The sequence below is a fragment of the Chiloscyllium plagiosum genome, unplaced genomic scaffold, assembly GCF_037043375.1.
Source record: "Chiloscyllium plagiosum isolate Xiang-an unplaced genomic scaffold, Cpla_swu_hap1 HiC_scaffold_5, whole genome shotgun sequence".
Lineage (NCBI taxonomy): Eukaryota > Metazoa > Chordata > Chondrichthyes > Orectolobiformes > Hemiscylliidae > Chiloscyllium > Chiloscyllium plagiosum.
The window spans coordinates 92,632,369-92,649,288 of NW_028270143.1; the positions used below are offsets into that span (position 1 = coordinate 92,632,369).

The 16,920-nt window shown below is 53.3% G+C and overlaps 1 protein-coding gene across 4 annotated transcripts in view; it reads left to right on the top strand.

Moving 5' to 3' along the window:
- The window catches only part of waca (WW domain containing adaptor with coiled-coil a), a 147,624-nt gene that overhangs the window by 123,168 nt on the left and 7,536 nt on the right, over nt 1-16,920 (top strand). For 2 of the 4 annotated variants that reach the window (XM_043690496.2, XM_043690499.2), the window contains one exon: nt 418-501. The exons of the other annotated variants lie outside the window; for them this stretch is intronic. In XM_043690496.2, the coding sequence (XP_043546431.1) occupies nt 418-501 (84 nt within the window). The remainder of the gene's footprint in view (nt 1-417; nt 502-16,920) is intronic. 4 annotated transcript variants of the gene reach the window in all.

Below are 16,920 nucleotides of genomic sequence, written 5' to 3' on the forward strand. Positions count from 1 at the left end.
ATGTATGGATGAGAAATGTCCTGGCAATGTACCATTTTATTTTTACAGCTATATAATACTGTATTTAAATATCAATTGAGTAAAATCACCTATGAAATCCAGCACTCTGGTCGAAGTTTCAGGAAGCATCAGTGGGAGATTGTGCACTGTATTTAGGATCAGAGCAGCCTAAATAGCCCATCAGCTTGCTCTACAGTTTGGTATAATCGTGGCTGATCTTGGGCTTAAAGTCCATGTAGCTACAGGCTCAGCATATCCTTTGATTGAGACCGAAATACTATATATTTCAGCCTTGAATATATTCAATTATAGTATATCCACAGCCATTCAACATAGAGAATTCCAAAGGTTCATGATCTTTTAAGTGATGACACACTTTTCTCATTTTGGTCCCAAATGATAATCTTCTAAACGAAGCCAGTTTATTCAGCCCGTCATCATTGGGACATCCCTGTCATCCCATGGACCAATCTGGTGAATCTATGCTGTACTGCTTCCAGTGTAAGTGTATACTTCCTTAAATATGGGATCATAATTGCAGGCATTAGTCCATGTGTGTTCTCAACAGAAACACTCTACAGTTGTAGCAAGACTTCTTTGTACTTGTACTCTAATCTGCTTACAATTAAAGCTAGAATGCCAGTTGCCTTTCTGCATGCTAACTTTTTTTTTGTTCCAGTTTGAGTGCATCCAGTTCTCTGATCAGAAGCATTTACAAGTTCTGAACCTTTTATTTTTAAATTCTGCTTTTATATTCTTAGGACCAAAGTGAATAATCTCATGTCCTCACGTTACTCTCGATCTGTCACATTGTTGCCCAACCACAAAAACTGTCTGTACCTGTGTAATTTGTTTGTGCCCTTCTCTCAATTTGCATTCCCACTTAGCTTTGTGTTGTGAGCAAGCTTGGATACATTACTGTTACTTATCTGGTTCATGAATATCACTCAAGTTCCTGTGCAAAACCCTGCTTTACTTCACAGTTACAATCTGCTATCTTCCTTCCTCCATTTCTCCTAATTCTCTGCTTTCTCTCTGTTCATGAATTCTCTGTCTGTGCTAATGTATTATCCCAATGCCTTGGGCAATTTTGAAGAAAAATGATATTGGACTCCACCATTAACCATTTCTTGTTTTCATTCCTTCGTGAAACATAGACACAGCTGGCAGGCCACATTTATTGTCTGTCCCAAGCTGCCCTTGAACTGAGTGGCTTGCTAGGCCATTTCAAAGGGCAGTTGAGAATAGACATCATTGCTGTGGGTCCAGTCATGTAAACCAAGCCAGGAGAGGATGGTAGATTTCCTTCCCTGAAGGTCATTAGTGAATCAGATGGGTTTCCAAAAATTGACAGCAGTTTCATGGTCATGAGTAGATTCTTAATTTCAGATTTTCTTTATTGAATTCAAATTCCATCAGCTGTGGTGGGATTTGAACCTGGTTCCCAGAACATTTGCTGACTTTCTGGATTAATAGTCTAGTGATAATACCAATAGACTACCACCTCCCCATTGCCTTTTCTCTCCATTGAGACTGCCAGACCAGCTGAATTTCTCTATCATTTAGAAAATCAATCTGACTAGGTAGTTGTGGTGAACAAGGAAATGGTAGAGAAGTTAAACAGATATTTTGCATCAGTCTTTAGGGTGAAAGATAGTTTATACATCCCATTAATATTAAAGACTACGGGAGGAGGAATTAAATATTATCACTAGAGAAGTAGTATTAGGCAAAGTAAAGAGGTTACAGACACAAATCCCCTCTCCTGTTAGCTTGCATCCTCGGATCCTAAAATAAGTAGCTACAGAAATAGTGAATGAATTGGTTCAAATTTTCTAAAAGTCCTTGGACTCTGGAGCAGCACTGACGGATTGGAAAATTGCCAATGTGTCACACTCTTTCAAAAAGGAATGGAGGCAAAAGGTAACAGTAGGTCAGTTACCATCTATTGTTGAACAGACATTGGAATCAATTATGAAACAAGTAATAGCGGCATATTTGGGAAATCAACATGACTTCATGAAAGGGGGGAACTCATTTCTGATTGAGTTCTTTGAAAAAGTCTCAGTTAGGTTATATTCGATAAAGTACCTTTCAAAAGCTAAGTCATAAAATAAAAGCTTGTTGGAGGTGATACATTGATATAGAGAATTGACTGATGGGCAGGAAACAGCTTGTTGGGATGACATGTTTTTATTCAGTTTGGCAACTTGCAAACCAGTGGGGTTCCACAGGGATCAGTGTTGGGACTGCAACTGTTTACACTATATATTAATGACTTAAAGGAAGCAAATGTACTGTAGGCAGAATTGAAATGACACAAAAATAGCTGAAAAGCTAGGTTGCGACAGGGATGGAAACGTTTTACAGAGAGATGTTGATAGGTTAAGTTAGTGGGCAAAAAGTTGACAAATGGAGTGTCGTGTGGGAAAATGACAAGTTGCTTGTTTTGGAAGGGACAACAAAAGAACAGAATATTTAAATGGAGAAAAGCTACTGAAAGCTGCAACACAAAGGGACTTGGAGGTGCTTGTACACGAAACATAAAGCTAAAATCCAGGTGCAGCATGTGATCAGGTAGGTGAATAGAATGTTTGTAAAATCCTCAGTATGGAAGCAGCCATTCGGCCCATTGGGTCCACACCGACCTTCCGAAGAGCATCCCACCCAAACGCACACCCTTACCATGTGACCCTGCATTTCTTGTGGCTAATTCACCTAGTTTCTACATCTTTCGACAGTGGGAGGAAACTGGAGCATCCCGAGGAAACCCACGCAGATACAGGGAGAATGTGTAAACTCCACACAGACAGTTGCTCCAATTGAACCGAGGTCCCTGGCGCTGTTCACATGTTGGCCCTTATTTCAGGAAAATCAGATTTTCTGAATGATGGAGAAACTCAGCTGGTCTGACAACCTCAATGGAGAGAAAAGGTGATGGGGAGGTGATAGCCTTTTGATATTATCACTGGACTATTAATTCAGAAAGTCAGCAAATGTTCTGGGAGTCAGATTCAAATTCCACCGCAACTGATAGAATTTGAAGTTTGGAGAGTCATTCTGCAACTGTACAGTAGTGAAACCACATCTGGAGTTCTGAGAGCATTTTCGTCCTCTTAATTAAGGCAAGATATTATTTTATCGGAGGCAGTTCAGTGAAGGTTCACTTAGATCTTCCCAATATGGAGGCCTGATTTAGAGATGCTGGTGTTGGACTGGGGTGTACAAAGTTAAAAGTCACACAACTCCAGGTTATCGTCCAACAGGTTTAATTGGAAACACGCTAGTTTTTGGAGTGCCGCTCTACAACCACCTGATGAAGGAGCGGCGCTCCGAAAGCTAGTGTGCTTCCAATTAAACCTGTTGGACTATTACCTGGTGTTGTGTGATTTTTAAGTTTGTAAACCAATATGGAGGAATTGTCTTATGAGCAAAGACTAAGATGGCTGGGATCCTAACTATTGGAACTTAGAAGAATGAGAGGTGATCTTATTGAAACATAGAGGATTCTTAAATAGTATGACAGAATAAATACTGAGAGAATGTTTCTCCTTATCTTATAGTCTGTTACCAGAGGGTACTGTCTCAGAATTAGGGGGTGCCATTTTAAGACTGAGATGAGGAGAAATTTCTTCTCTCTGGGGATTGAGCCTTTCAAACTGCTTGCCACAGACAGCTGTCAGATCAGAGTCCTTGTGTATATTTCTGGCTGAGGTAAATAATTTCTTCATCAATCATGGAATTGAAGGTTATGGACAAAGGACAGGAAAGTACATACTCAGAATGTCATCAGACCAGCCATGATCCTCTTGAGTTATGGCATAGGCTCTCACAGCCTCCTACTACTTTTGCTATTTCCTTTGTCTTATGGTCTGTCTTTGTTTTTATTCCATATACTTACCTTCTGTGTTAACCTGTGTGTCACTTTATCACCTCTTGGAATACAACTATATTGCAATCACCAGTCCCTTTTTACCCACTCCACTCATCACATTGATAAATTCTCTCAGAAATTTGTCAAATGGTTTTCTTTTTGTAAAACCATGTTGACTTATAATCATATTATGCTTTTTTTAAGTGCATTCTGAAGACTGCCTGATTTCACTTTCGACATGACTGCTGTCCTGCTGACAGGCCTGCAGATTCCTGTGTCTTGTTAATTGAATAGCACAGTAACTTTGCCACTTTGCAATCTGCTTAGACTTTTCCAGAGTTTAGGGAATCTTGTGAAGTCATAGCCGGCCAATCCTTTTAGACCTTAAGACTTAGGCTGTCAGATTCTTGGCATCTTTTAGGATTTTAATTCCTGGAATTTATCCAGTACTTTTTCTCTCCTAGTAGCGACCTTTTTTTTTTCATTAGTCCCTGGTCATTTTCTATTTCTGGTATGTAACCTTTGTCTTCTGCTGCGAAGGTGGACATTGTTTCATGTGTCTCCCTACCTTTGATAATTTTTAGAACATAGAACATTGAAGAATACAGCGCAGTACAGGCCCTTTGGCCCTCTGTTGCACCGATCCAAGCCCACCTAACCTACAATAGCGCACTATCCTCCATATGCCTATCCAATGCCTGCTTAAATGCCCATAAAGAGAGAGAGTCCATCACTGCTACTGGCAGGGCGTTCCATGAACTCACGACTCGCTGAGTAAAGAACCTACCCCTAACATCTGTCCTATACCTACCACCCCTTAATTTAAAGCTATGCCCCCTCGTAATAGCTGACTCCATACGTGGAAAAAGGTTCTCACGGTCAACCCTATCTAAACCCCTAATCATCTTGTACACCTCTATCAAGTCACCCCTAAACCTTCTTTTCTCCAATGAAAACAACCCCAAGTGTCTCAGCCTTTCCTCATACGATCTTCCTACCATACCAGGCAACATCCTGGTAAACCTCCTCTGCACCCGTTCCAGTGCCTCCACATCCTTCCTATAGTATGGCGACCAAAACTGCACACAATATTCCAGATGCGGCCGCACCAGAGTCCTATACAACTGCAACATGATCTCAGGACTCCGGAACTCAATTCCTCGACCAATAAAAGCCAGTACGCCATATGCCTTCTTCACCGCACTATTTACCTGGGTGGCAACTTTCAAAGATCTGTGTACATGGACACCAAGATCCCTCTGCTCATCCACACTACCAAGTATCCGACCATTAGCCCAGTACCCCATCTTTTTGTTACTCTTACCAAAGTGAATCACCTCACACTTAGCTACATTGAACTCCATTTGCCACCTTTCTGCCCAGTTCTGCAGCTTATCTATATCCCGCTGTAACCTGCCACATCCTTCCTCATTGTCAACAACTCCTCAGACTTTCGTATCATCCGCAAACTTGCTCACCCAACCTTCTAGCCCCTCCTCCAGGTCATTTATAAAAATGACAAACAGCAATGGTCCCAAAACAGATCCTTGCGGAACACCGCTAGTAACGGCACTCCAAGATGAACCTTTACCATCAACTACTACCCTCTGTCTTCTTCCAGCCAGCCAATTCCTAATCCAAACCTCCAACTCACCCTAAATGCTATACCTCCGTATTTTTTGCGGAGGCTACGTCTAAGAGACTTATGTTAACTCTAGCTATTTTTTTTAAAAATCTGTTTTATATTCCTTGTGAAATTTCCTGTTGTTTTGTTTTGTTTTGTTTCCCTATCTGTCAACTTTTTGATGGCCGTTTGGTTTTTAAGATGCTCCCAATCCTTAGACTTGCTATTATTCTTCACTCTTCTAAACGTTTTTCAATTTTATAAAATCTTTAAATAGTATCAAGTCGCAGGTGGATCTTTTTGCTTTGTCTCTGTTTTTCATTGGAATCTATTTTCTTTGAGTATTTCAAATGATTTCTTTAAATGTTTCTGCTATGGTTTGTTTACTGCCATAGCTTATTATCTGTTTACCTTTGCTGCTGGCATTCTTCAAGTTTATGGTTCCTGCTTGCAATTCAAGAAATGCAACTTTTAACATTGTGGAATTCAGTTGTTTTATATCACTGTTTCCCAGTAGATTTTTACTCTTAATATTGCTAATTCACCCTGTCTCATTGAACAAATTTGGCCTAAAATATCTTCATCTTGGTTTATTCCATAACATTTGTGGTTCAGAAAAACATGAAAACTTTCTACAAAATTGTCTTCTGGACCAATTTTTCTCATTTGGTTAGCCCAGTCAATATTAAGACAAGTTCCACACAACTATTGCATTGCCTTTGTGACAAGTTCCAGGAATTTCTATGGTGAACTTTTTGAACAGCTAAAACCTTAGGTAATAGTTATACCCAGGGTGCTGTTGGAAAGGTGGTTTTTGGAATTAGTCCTCGTGACCGTTAAGGTTGGTCTATGGCTTGGGGAGGAACTTGCCAACAGTAAATCTGATGTTCTTGTCTTCCTTGGTAATTCGGGTCATGGGTTTGGAATATACTGTCTTAGGAGCCTTGTTCAAGTTGGTGAATATTTTTGTCAAGTGTTGGTGAATGGGTGTGGTGGTTGGGATGAGTGGCAGAGTTGGGGAAGAGGTAGAGGAAGAAAAAGAAAAAAATGATGAGTCCTGAGAGTGACAGGGAAGATGATGTTTAATCCACCTGGGTTTTCAAGTAAATAGCATTTAGTTCCTCACTGGGTGTATTCCGAATGAAAAGATCAGCAAGTTACACTATGCTTTTTTTTAATTTAAAGGGGCCTTATAATTAACTCTTGGTTGGAGAGATACAGCAGCCTATGGCCCAAAACATTGGTTGGCCTCCTGACTGGGGGTCGCAACCTACAATTTTGAGAAGTGCACTTGTTCATGTCTTATTGTGAATGTTTTAGGTTCATATAAAGTGATTTCAGTTTGTTTTTCCACTACTGGTCTACGTATGGACTTTTCTCTCTTCACTGTTACTGTTTAACTCTCTGTCCTTTTTTGTTCACACTGAACTTGTTTTCATCCACCTTAATATTCTCAACTTTTCTCCTCAGATTTCAAAATCTCCCTTTACCCAAACCTCCTTTCCCCCTTGGTTTGAAAACTATTTTTCCATCTGGCCATATTTGGTGTGCATTAATGTTTTGTAGCTCTGTCCCTTTCATAGTCTGGTCACCAATATCTAAAGTATTATCCTGCATTTTTGCCTTGTCTTTTGTCTTTAACTTTGAAAATCTCCTGTCATATGACCCACCTTCAGCGCTATTTTAGCTTAAAGCCCTCTCTATTGCATTATTTATGATTCACTAGGAGACTGTGTCCATGTGAAGACAGTCTTAATAATGCAACTCCCATTTTCCCCAGCACTGGTACCATGAACTGAAATCCATTTCTGTCAAACCAATATGAGATATACTTTCAAATCTGATTTTCTATACCCCTTTTCAATTTATTGGAGGCTCTGGTATCATTGCGATTATTACTTTGTGGTTCTATTTATTAATTTACTCCCTAGTTATTGAATTCCCATAGAATCTCTCTCTCTCTTTGTATCACCTACATTGTTGCTACCATGTGCAAAACAACAACTGGATACCCTCACACTGACCAACCAATATAGTCTTTGGACTCACTTCTAGACTGCAAAGAGTCAGCTTAACTGTACGGTTTCCTTGTCGAAGTACATTTCATTTCTGTCTCCCCCCCCACCCCCCCCAAATGGTTCCCTGCACCACAGTGTATTAGTCATTTTATTCATCCACACTGCAGTCCCTGCTCTCAATCAAATAGTGTGCAAGAATGTCAAGTATGTTGGACAATTGCAGAGGGTACTATAACCTCTGAATCCAAATGTTGGGGGGGATTGACCTCTTTGGGGAAAAAAAGAGATCTGCGTGCAAAAATCAATACTGACACTAATGCAGAGCAAAGCAGATGCAATACTGTCTGAAGTGTCATATTTCTGACCAGCCCTATTTGACCATTTGGTCATAAAATATTGTTTGGCATTATTCTGAATAAGGGCCAGGGAGATACTTCTGTTGTCTTGGTCAATGGTTCTCCCTTAAAGCACATGGTTGTGATCATATTGCTGCTAGGTTACTGTGCTTGTAATTAGTTGCTGTGTTTATTGTTATCAAAAGACCACGTCTTTTTCTTTTTAGATTGGACAAAAATGAGGAAAATTGGCACTGCTTTTGGAAGGGTGAATGTGCAATGAGTTGTGAAAACATAAGTGAAGCTAACTGCATGTGTCAACATGTTAGATTTTGCTGAAAAATTGGCGCCATCTGTTGTGGGTTCAGAAGAACTCAGCAGAATAACAACTTACTGATTTTTTTTTCTCTGGCTGCAACTTAACATATGCCTAACTTAACGTATGAGGGAAACACAAAGCAACAATAAACACCCAGAAGCTGGTTGCTTATCTCAGTCTCCCTCTGTGGTTCTCCCACCCCCACTATATCATTTTTTTCCTTTGCTCAGTCTAGTCTTCCCCCCCCCCCGGCTCTGTCCTAGTCTCCCCCCTCCCTAGTTCTGTCCGAGTTCTCCCACCCCCACTCTGTCGTAGATTCTGCCCCCCTCGCTCTGTTGTAGATTCCCCCCACCTCGCTCTGTCCTAGATCCCTCCCCCCTCCGCTCTGTCCTAGTTCTCTCCCACCCACCCCCTCCCCCCCGCTCTCTCCAATTCCTCCCCCCGCTCTCTCTCCAATTCCTCCCCCTGCTCTGTCCTAGTTCCTCCCCCCTTGCACTGTCCTCATCTCTCCCCCCACCTCGCTCTGTCCTAGATCCCTCCCCCCTCCGCTCTGTCCTAGTTCTCTCCCACCCACCCCCTCCCCCCGCTCTCTCTCCAATTCCTCCCCCCGCTCTGTCCTAGTTCCTCCCCCCTTGCACTGTCCTCATCTCTCCCCCCACCTCGCTCTGTCCTCGTCTCTCTCCCTCCTACCTCGCTCTGTCCTCGTCTCTCTCCCTCCTACCTCGCTCTGTCCTCGTCTCTCTTTCCCCCCCCCCCCCCCCCACCTCGCTCTGTCCTCGTGTCATCCCACCCCCCTCGCTTTGCCCTAGGTCTTTTCCCCCGCCCCCCCCCCACCTCGCTGTGTCCTAGATTACACCCGTATCCTAGACACTTTGTCAACCCGCCCCCCCCCCCGCCCGCTCTGTCCTAGTTCTCCCCCCTCGCTCTGTCCTAGATGCCCTCCCGCTCTGTCCTAGATTTCCTCCCCTCACTCCGTCCTAGTCTCTTCACCCCAACCCCTTCTGTCCTAGTTCTCCCCCACTCTGTCCAAGTTCCCCCCTCACTCTGTCCTAGTCCCCTCCTGCCCGCTCTTTCGTAGATTCACCCCCCCTCACTCTGTCCTAGTCTCCCCCCCCCTCTCTGTCCTAGTTCCTCCACTTCCTCACTCTGTCCTAGATGCCCCCACCCAGCTCTGTCCTCGTTCCCCCCCAGCTCTGTCCTCGTTTCCCCCCCCTCGCTGTGTCCTAGATTCACCCCCTTGCTCTGACCTCGTCTCTCTCTTTCCCCCCCCCGCCCCCCCCCCCCCCCTGCCAAACTCGCTCTGTTCTTGTCCCCCACTCGCTCTGTCCTCGGAGTCTCTCCCCCCCCCACCCCCCCACAGTCGCTCTGTTCTCGGAGTCGTCATCCCCCCTGTCGCTCTGTCCTCGGAGTCGTTATCCCCCCTGTCGCTCTGTCCTCGGAGTCCCCCCCCCCCCCCCACCCCACCGTGGCTCTGTCCGAGATTCTCTCCCCCCTCACTCTGTCCGGGATTCCCCCCCCCCCACCTCGCACTGTCCAAGATTGCCCCCCTCGCTCTGTCCTAGATTCTCCCCCCCGTCGCTCTGTCCTAGATTCCACCCTCGCTCTGTCCTTGGTACCCCCTCCCCCCTCGGTCTGTGCTAGCGTTCTCACCACCCCGCTCTGTGCTAGTGTCCCACCCCCCCTCGCTCTGTGCTAGTGTCCCACCCCCCCTCGCTCTGTGCTAGTGTCCCCCCCCTCGCTCTGTGCTAGCGTCCCCCCCCCTCGCTCTGTGCTAGTGTCCCCCCCCTCGCTCTGTCTAGTGTCCCACCCCCTCGCTCTGTCAGAGTGTCCCCCCCCGCTCTGTCCGAGTGTCCCTCCCCCCCCCCCCCCCCGCTCAGTCCGAGTGTCCCCCCCCCCGCTCAGTCCGAATGTCCCCCCCCCCCCCCTCGCTCAGTCCGAGTGTCGTCCCCCCCCTCGCTCAGTCCGAGTGTCGTCGTCCCCCTCGCTCAGTCCGTGTTCCCCCCCCCCTCGCTCAGTCCGTGTTCTCCCCCCCCCTCGCTCAGTCCGTGTTCCCCCCCCACTTCGCTCTCTCCTAGATTCCCCCGCTCGCTCTGTCGGAGATACCCCCCCCTCGCTCTGTCCGAGATTCTCCCCTTCGCTCTGTCCGAGTGTCCTCCCCCCGCTCTGTCCGAGTGTCCCCCCCCCCGCTCTGTCCGAGTGTCCCCCCCCCGCTCTGTCCGAGTGTCCCCCCCCCCGCTCTGTCCGAGTGTCCCCCCCCCGCTCTGTCCGAGTGTCCCCCCCCCGCTCTGTCCGAGTGTCCCCCCCCCCCCGCTCTGTCCGAGTGTCCCCCCCCCCCCCCCCCCCCTCGCTCTGTCCCAGTGCCCCCCCCCCCCTCGCTCTGTCCTGGTGTCCTCCCCCCTCACTCTGTCCTGGTGTCCTCCCCCCTCGCTCTGTCCTGGTGTCCTCCCCCCTCGCTCTGTCTTGGTGTCCTCCCCCTCGCTCTGTCCTGGTGTCCCCCCCCTCGCTCTGTCCTGGTGTCCCCCCCCCTCGCTCTGTCCTAGATTCCCCACCCCCCCCCCGCTCTGTCCTAGATTTCCCCCCCTCGCTCTGTCCTCTTATTCCCCCCCCTCGCTCTGTCCTTGATTCCCCCCCCCCCCCCCCCCCCGCCCGCTCTGTCCTAGGTCTCCCCGCCCCTCGCTCTGTCCTAGGTCCCATCCCCCCTCGCTCTGTCCGAGGTCCCATCCCCCCTCGCTCTGTCCGAGGTCCCATCCCCCCTCGCTCTGTCCGTGGTCCCATCCCCCCTCGCTCTGTCCGAGGTCCCATCCCCCCTCGCTCTGTCCGAGGTCCCATCCCCCCTCGCTCTGTCCGAGGTCCCATCCCCCCTCGCTCTGTCCGAGGTCCCATCCCCCCTCGCTCTGTCCGAGGTCCCATCCCCCCTCGCTCTGTCCGAGGTCCCATCCCCCCTCGCTCTGTCCGAGGTCCCATCCCCCCTCGCTCTGTCCGAGGTCCCATCCCCCCTCGCTCTGTCCGAGGTCCCATCCCCCCTCGCTCTGTCCGAGGTCCCATCCCCCCTCGCTCTGTCCGAGGTCCCATCCCCCCTCGCTCTGTCCGAGGTCCCATCCCCCCTCGCTCTGTCCGAGGTCCCATCCCCCCTCGCTCTGTCCGAGGTCCCATCCCCCCTCGCTCTGTCCGAGGTCCCATCCCCCCTCGCTCTGTCCGAGGTCCCATCCCCCCTCGCTCTGTCCGAGGTCCCATCCCCCCTCGCTCTGTCCGAGGTCCCATCCCCCCTCGCTCTGTCCGAGGTCCCATCCCCCCTCGCTCTGTCCGAGGTCCCATCCCCCCTCGCTCTGTCCGAGGTCCCATCCCCCCTCGCTCTGTCCGAGGTCCCATCCCCCCTCGCTCTGTCCGAGGTCGTCGTCCCCCTCGCTCTGTCCTAGGTCGTCGTCCCCCCTCGCTCTGTCCTAGGTCGTCGTCTCTCCCCCCCCCCTAGCTCTGTCCTAGGTCGTCGTCCCCGCTCTGTCCTAGAGTTCCTCCCCTCGCTCTGTCCTCCATTCACCCCCCAGCTCTGTCTTAGATCCTTCTCCCCCCCTGCTCTGTCCTAGTTCTCTCCCCCGCCATCCTGCTCTGTGCTATGCCCCCCCCCCCGCTCTGTCCCCGCCCTCGCTCTGTCCTAGTGGTCCCCCCCCCTCGCTCTGTCCTCGATTTTCCCCCCCCTCGCTCTGTCCTAGATTTCCCCCCCCCTCGCTCTGTCCCAGATGTCCCCCCAACTCTGTCCTCTATTCACCCCAGCTCTGTCCTAGGTCCCCCCCTTCCCCCCTCGCTCTGTCCTAGGTTCCCCCCCCCCCCCCCCCCGCTCTGTGCAGTGTCCCCCCCCCCCCGCACTGTGCAGTGTCCCCCCCCCTCGCTCAGTCCGAGTGTCCCCCCCCCTCGCTCAGTCCGAGTGTCCCCCCCCCTCGCTCACTCCGAGTGTCCCCCCCCCTCGCTCACTCCGAGTGTCCCCCCCCCCTCGCTCACTCCGAGTGTCCCCCCCCTCGCTCACTCCGAGTGTCCCCCCCCCTCGCTCACTCCGAGTGTCCCCCCCCCCTCGCTCACTCCGAGTGTCCCCCCCCCTCGCTCAGTCCGAGTGTCCCCCCCCCTCGCTCAGTCCGAGTGTCCCCCCCCCTCGCTCAGTCCGAGTGTCCCCCCCCCTCGCTCACTCCGAGTGTCCCCCCCCCTCGCTCACTCCGAGTGTCCCCCCCCCCTCGCTCACTCCGAGTGTCCCCCCCCCTCGCTCACTCCGAGTGTCCCCCCCCCTCGCTCACTCCGAGTGTCCCCCCCCCTCGCTCACTCCGAGTGTCCCCCCCCCTCGCTCACTCCGAGTGTCCCCCCCCCTCGCTCACTCCGAGTGTCCCCCCCCCTCGCTCACTCCGAGTGTCCCCCCCCCCGCTCTCTCCTCGTTTCTCCTCCCCTCGCTCTCTCCTCGATTCTCCTCCCCTCGCTCTCTCCTCGATTCTCCTCCCCTCGCTCTCTCCTCGATTCTCCTCCCCTCGCTCTCTCCTCGATTCTCCTCCCCTCGCTCTCCTCGATTCTCCTCCCCTCGCTCTCTCCTCGATTCTCCTCCCCTCGCTCTCTCCTCGATTCTCCTCCCCTCGCTCTCTCCTCGATTCTCCTCCCCTCGCTCTCTCCTCGATTCTCCTCCCCTCGCTCTCTCCTCGATTCTCCTCCCCTCGCTCTCTCCTCGATTCTCCTCCCCTCGCTCTCTCCTCGATTCTCCTCCCCTCGCTCTCTCTTCGATTCTCCTCCCCTCGCTCTCTCCTCGATTCTCCTCCCCTCGCTCTCTCCTCGATTCTCCTCCCCTCGCTCTCTCCTCGATTCTCCTCCCCTCGCTCTCTCCTCGATTCTCCTCCCCTCGCTCTCCTCGATTCTCCTCCCCTCGCTCTCTCCTCGATTCTCCTCCCCTCGCTCTCTCCTCGATTCTCCTCCCCTCGCTCTCTCCTCGATTCTCCTCCCCTCGCTCTCCTCGATTCTCCTCCCCTCGCTCTCTCCTCGATTCTCCTCCCCTCGCTCTCTCCTCGATTCTCCTCCCCTCGCTCTCTCCTCGATTCTCCTCCCCTCGCTCTCTCCTCGATTCTCCTCCCCTCGCTCTCTCCTCGATTCTCCTCCCCTCGCTCTCTCCTCGATTCTCCTCCCCTCGCTCTCTCCTCGATTCTCCTCCCCTCGCTCTCTCCTCGATTCTCCTCCCCTCGCTCTCTCCTCGATTCTCCTCCCCTCGCTCTCTCCTCGATTCTCCTCCCCTCGCTCTCTCCTCGATTCTCCTCCCCTCGCTCTCTCCTCGATTCTCCTCCCCTCGCTCTCTCCTCGATTCTCCTCCCCTCGCTCTCTCCTCGATTCTCCTCCCCTCGCTCTCTCCTCGATTCTCCTCCCCTCGCTCTCTCCTCGATTCTCCTCCCCTCGCTCTCTCCTCGATTCTCCTCCCCTCGCTCTCTCCTCGATTCTCCTCCCCTCGCTCTCTCCTCGATTCTCCTCCCCTCGCTCTCTCCTCGATTCTCCTCCCCTCGCTCTCTCCTCGATTCTCCTCCCCTCGCTCTCTCCTCGATTCTCCTCCCCTCGCTCTCTCCTCGATTCTCCTCCCCTCGCTCTCTCCTCGATTCTCCTCCCCTCGCTCTCTCCTCGATTCTCCTCCCCTCGCTCTCTCCTCGATTCTCCTCCCCTCGCTCTGTCCTAGATTCCCCACCCCCCCCCCGCTCTGTCCTAGATTTCCCCCCCCCCCCCCCCGCCCGCTCTGTCCTAGGTCTCCCCGCCCCTCGCTCTGTCCTAGGTCCCATCCCCCCTCGCTCTGTCCGATGTCCCATCCCCCCTCGCTCTGTCCGATGTCCCATCCCCCCTCGCTCTGTCCGAGGTCCCATCCCCCCTCGCTCTGTCCGAGGTCCCATCCCCCCTCGCTCTGTCCGATGTCCCATCCCCCCTCGCTCTGTCCGATGTCCCATCCCCCCTCGCTCTGTCCGAGGTCCCATCCCCCCTCGCTCTGTCCGTGGTCCCATCCCCCCTCGCTCTGTCCGAGGTCCCATCCCCCCTCGCTCTGTCCGAGGTCCCATCCCCCCTCGCTCTGTCCGAGGTCCCATCCCCCCTCGCTCTGTCCGAGGTCCCATCCCCCCTCGCTCTGTCCGAGGTCCCATCCCCCCTCGCTCTGTCCGAGGTCCCATCCCCCCTCGCTCTGTCCGAGGTCCCATCCCCCCTCGCTCTGTCCGAGGTCCCATCCCCCCTCGCTCTGTCCGAGGTCCCATCCCCCCTCGCTCTGTCCGAGGTCCCATCCCCCCTCGCTCTGTCCGAGGTCCCATCCCCCCTCGCTCTGTCCGAGGTCCCATCCCCCCTCGCTCTGTCCGAGGTCCCATCCCCCCTCGCTCTGTCCGAGGTCCCATCCCCCCTCGCTCTGTCCGAGGTCCCATCCCCCCTCGCTCTGTCCGAGGTCCCATCCCCCCTCGCTCTGTCCGAGGTCCCATCCCCCCTCGCTCTGTCCGAGGTCCCATCCCCCCTCGCTCTGTCCGAGGTCCCCGTCCCCCCTCGCTCTGTCCGAGGTCCCCGTCCCCCCTCGCTCTGTCCTAGGTCGTCGTCCCCCTCGCTCTGTCCTAGGTCGTCGTCCCCCCTCGCTCTGTCCTAGGTCGTCGTCTCTCCCCCCCCCCCCCTAGCTCTGTCCTAGGTCGTCGTCCCCGCTCTGTCCTAGAGTTCCTCCCCTCGCTCTGTCCTCCATTCACCCCCCAGCTCTGTCTTAGATCCTTCTCCCCCCCTGCTCTGTCCTAGTTCTCTCCCCCGCCATCCTGCTCTGTGCTATGCCCCCCCCCCCGCTCTGTCCCCGCCCTCGCTCTGTCCTAGTGGTCCCCCCCCCTCGCTCTGTCCTCGATTTTCCCCCCCCTCGCTCTGTCCTAGATTTCCCCCCCCCTCGCTCTGTCCCAGATGTCCCCCCAACTCTGTCCTCTATTCACCCCAGCTCTGTCCTAGGTCCCCCCCTTCCCCCCTCGCTCTGTCCTAGGTTCCCCCCCCCCCCCCCCCTCGCTCTCTCCTCGATTCTCCTCCCCTCGCTCTCTCCTCGATTCTCCTCCCCTCGCTCTCTCCTCGATTCTCCTCCCCTCGCTCTCTCCTCGATTCTCCTCCCCTCGCTCTCTCCTCGATTCTCCTCCCCTCGCTCTCTCCTCGATTCTCGCCCCCCCCCCCCTGTCCTAGATTTCCCTCCCTCCTCGCTCTTCCTAGATTTCCCTCCCTCCTCGCTCTTCCTAGATTTCCCTCCCTCCTCGCTCTTCCTAGATTTCCCTCCCTCCTCGCTCTGTCCTCGTTCCCACCCCCTCCTCGCTCTGTCCTCGTTCCCACCCTCCCTCGCTCTGTCCTCGTTCCCACCCCCCCTCGCTCTGTCCTCGGGTTCCCACCCCCCTCGCTCTGTCCTCGGGTTCCCCCCCCCCCCCTCGCTCTGTCCTCGGGTTCCCACCCCCCTCGCTCTGTCCTCGTTTCTCCTCCCCTCGCTCTCTCCTCGTTTCTCCTCCCCTCGCTCTCTCCTCGTTTCTCCTCCCCTCGCTCTCTCCTCGTTTCTCCTCCCCTCGCTCTCTCCTCGTTTCTCCTCCCCTCGCTCTCTCCTCGTTTCTCCTCCCCTCGCTCTCTCCTCGATTCTCCTCCCCTCGCTCTCTCCTCGATTCTCCTCCCCTCGCTCTCTCCTCGATTCTCCTCCCCTCGCTCTCTCCTCGATTCTCCTCCCCTCGCTCTCTCCTCGATTCTCCTCCCGTCGCGCTCTCCTAGATTCTCCCCCCCCCCCCACCCCCACTCTGTCCTCGGGTTCCCACCCCCCTCGCTCTGTCCTCGTTTCTCCTCCCCTCACTCTCTCCTCGTTTCTCCTCCCCTCACTCTCTCCTCGTTTCTCCTCCCCTCGCGCTCTCCTCGTTTCTCCTCCCCTCGCTCTCTCCTCGTTTCTCCTCCCCTCGCTCTCTCCTCGTTTCTCCTCCCCTCGCTCTCTCCTCGTTTCTCCTCCCCTCGCTCTCTCCTCGATTCTCCTCCCCTCGCTCTCTCCTCGATTCTCCTCCCCTCGCTCTCTCCTCGATTCTCCTCCCCTCGCTCTCTCCTCGATTCTCCTCCCCTCGCTCTCTCCTCGATTCTCCTCCCCTCGCTCTCTCCTCGATTCTCCTCCCCTCGCTCTCTCCTAGATTCTCCCCCCCCCCCCACCCCCACTCTGTCCTAGATTTCCCACCCCCCTCGCTCTGTCCTCGTTTCTCCTCCCCTCGCTCTCTCCTCGTTTCTCCTCCCCTCGCTCTCTCCTCGTTTCTCCTCCCCTCGCTCTCTCCTCGTTTCTCCTCCCCTCGCTCTCTCCTCGTTTCTCCTCCCCTCGCTCTCTCCTCGTTTCTCCTCCCCTCGCTCTCTCCTCGTTTCTCCTCCCCTCGCTCTCTCCTCGTTTCTCCTCCCCTCGCTCTCTCCTCGATTCTCCTCCCCTCGCTCTCTCCTCGATTCTCCTCCCCTCGCTCTCTCCTCGATTCTCCTCCCCTCGCTCTCTCCTCGATTCTCCTCCCGTCGCGCTCTCCTAGATTCTCCCCCACCCCCACCCCCACTCTGTCCTAGATTTCCCTCCCTCCTCGCTCTTCCTAGATTTCCCTCCCTCCTCGCTCTGTCCTCGTTCCCACCCCTCCTCGCTCTGTCCTCGTTCCCACCCCTCCTCGCTCTGTCCTCGTTCCCACCCCTCCTCGCTCTGTCCTCGTTCCCACCCCCTCCTCGCTCTGTCCTCGTTCCCACCCTGCCTCGCTCTGTCCTCGTTCCCACCC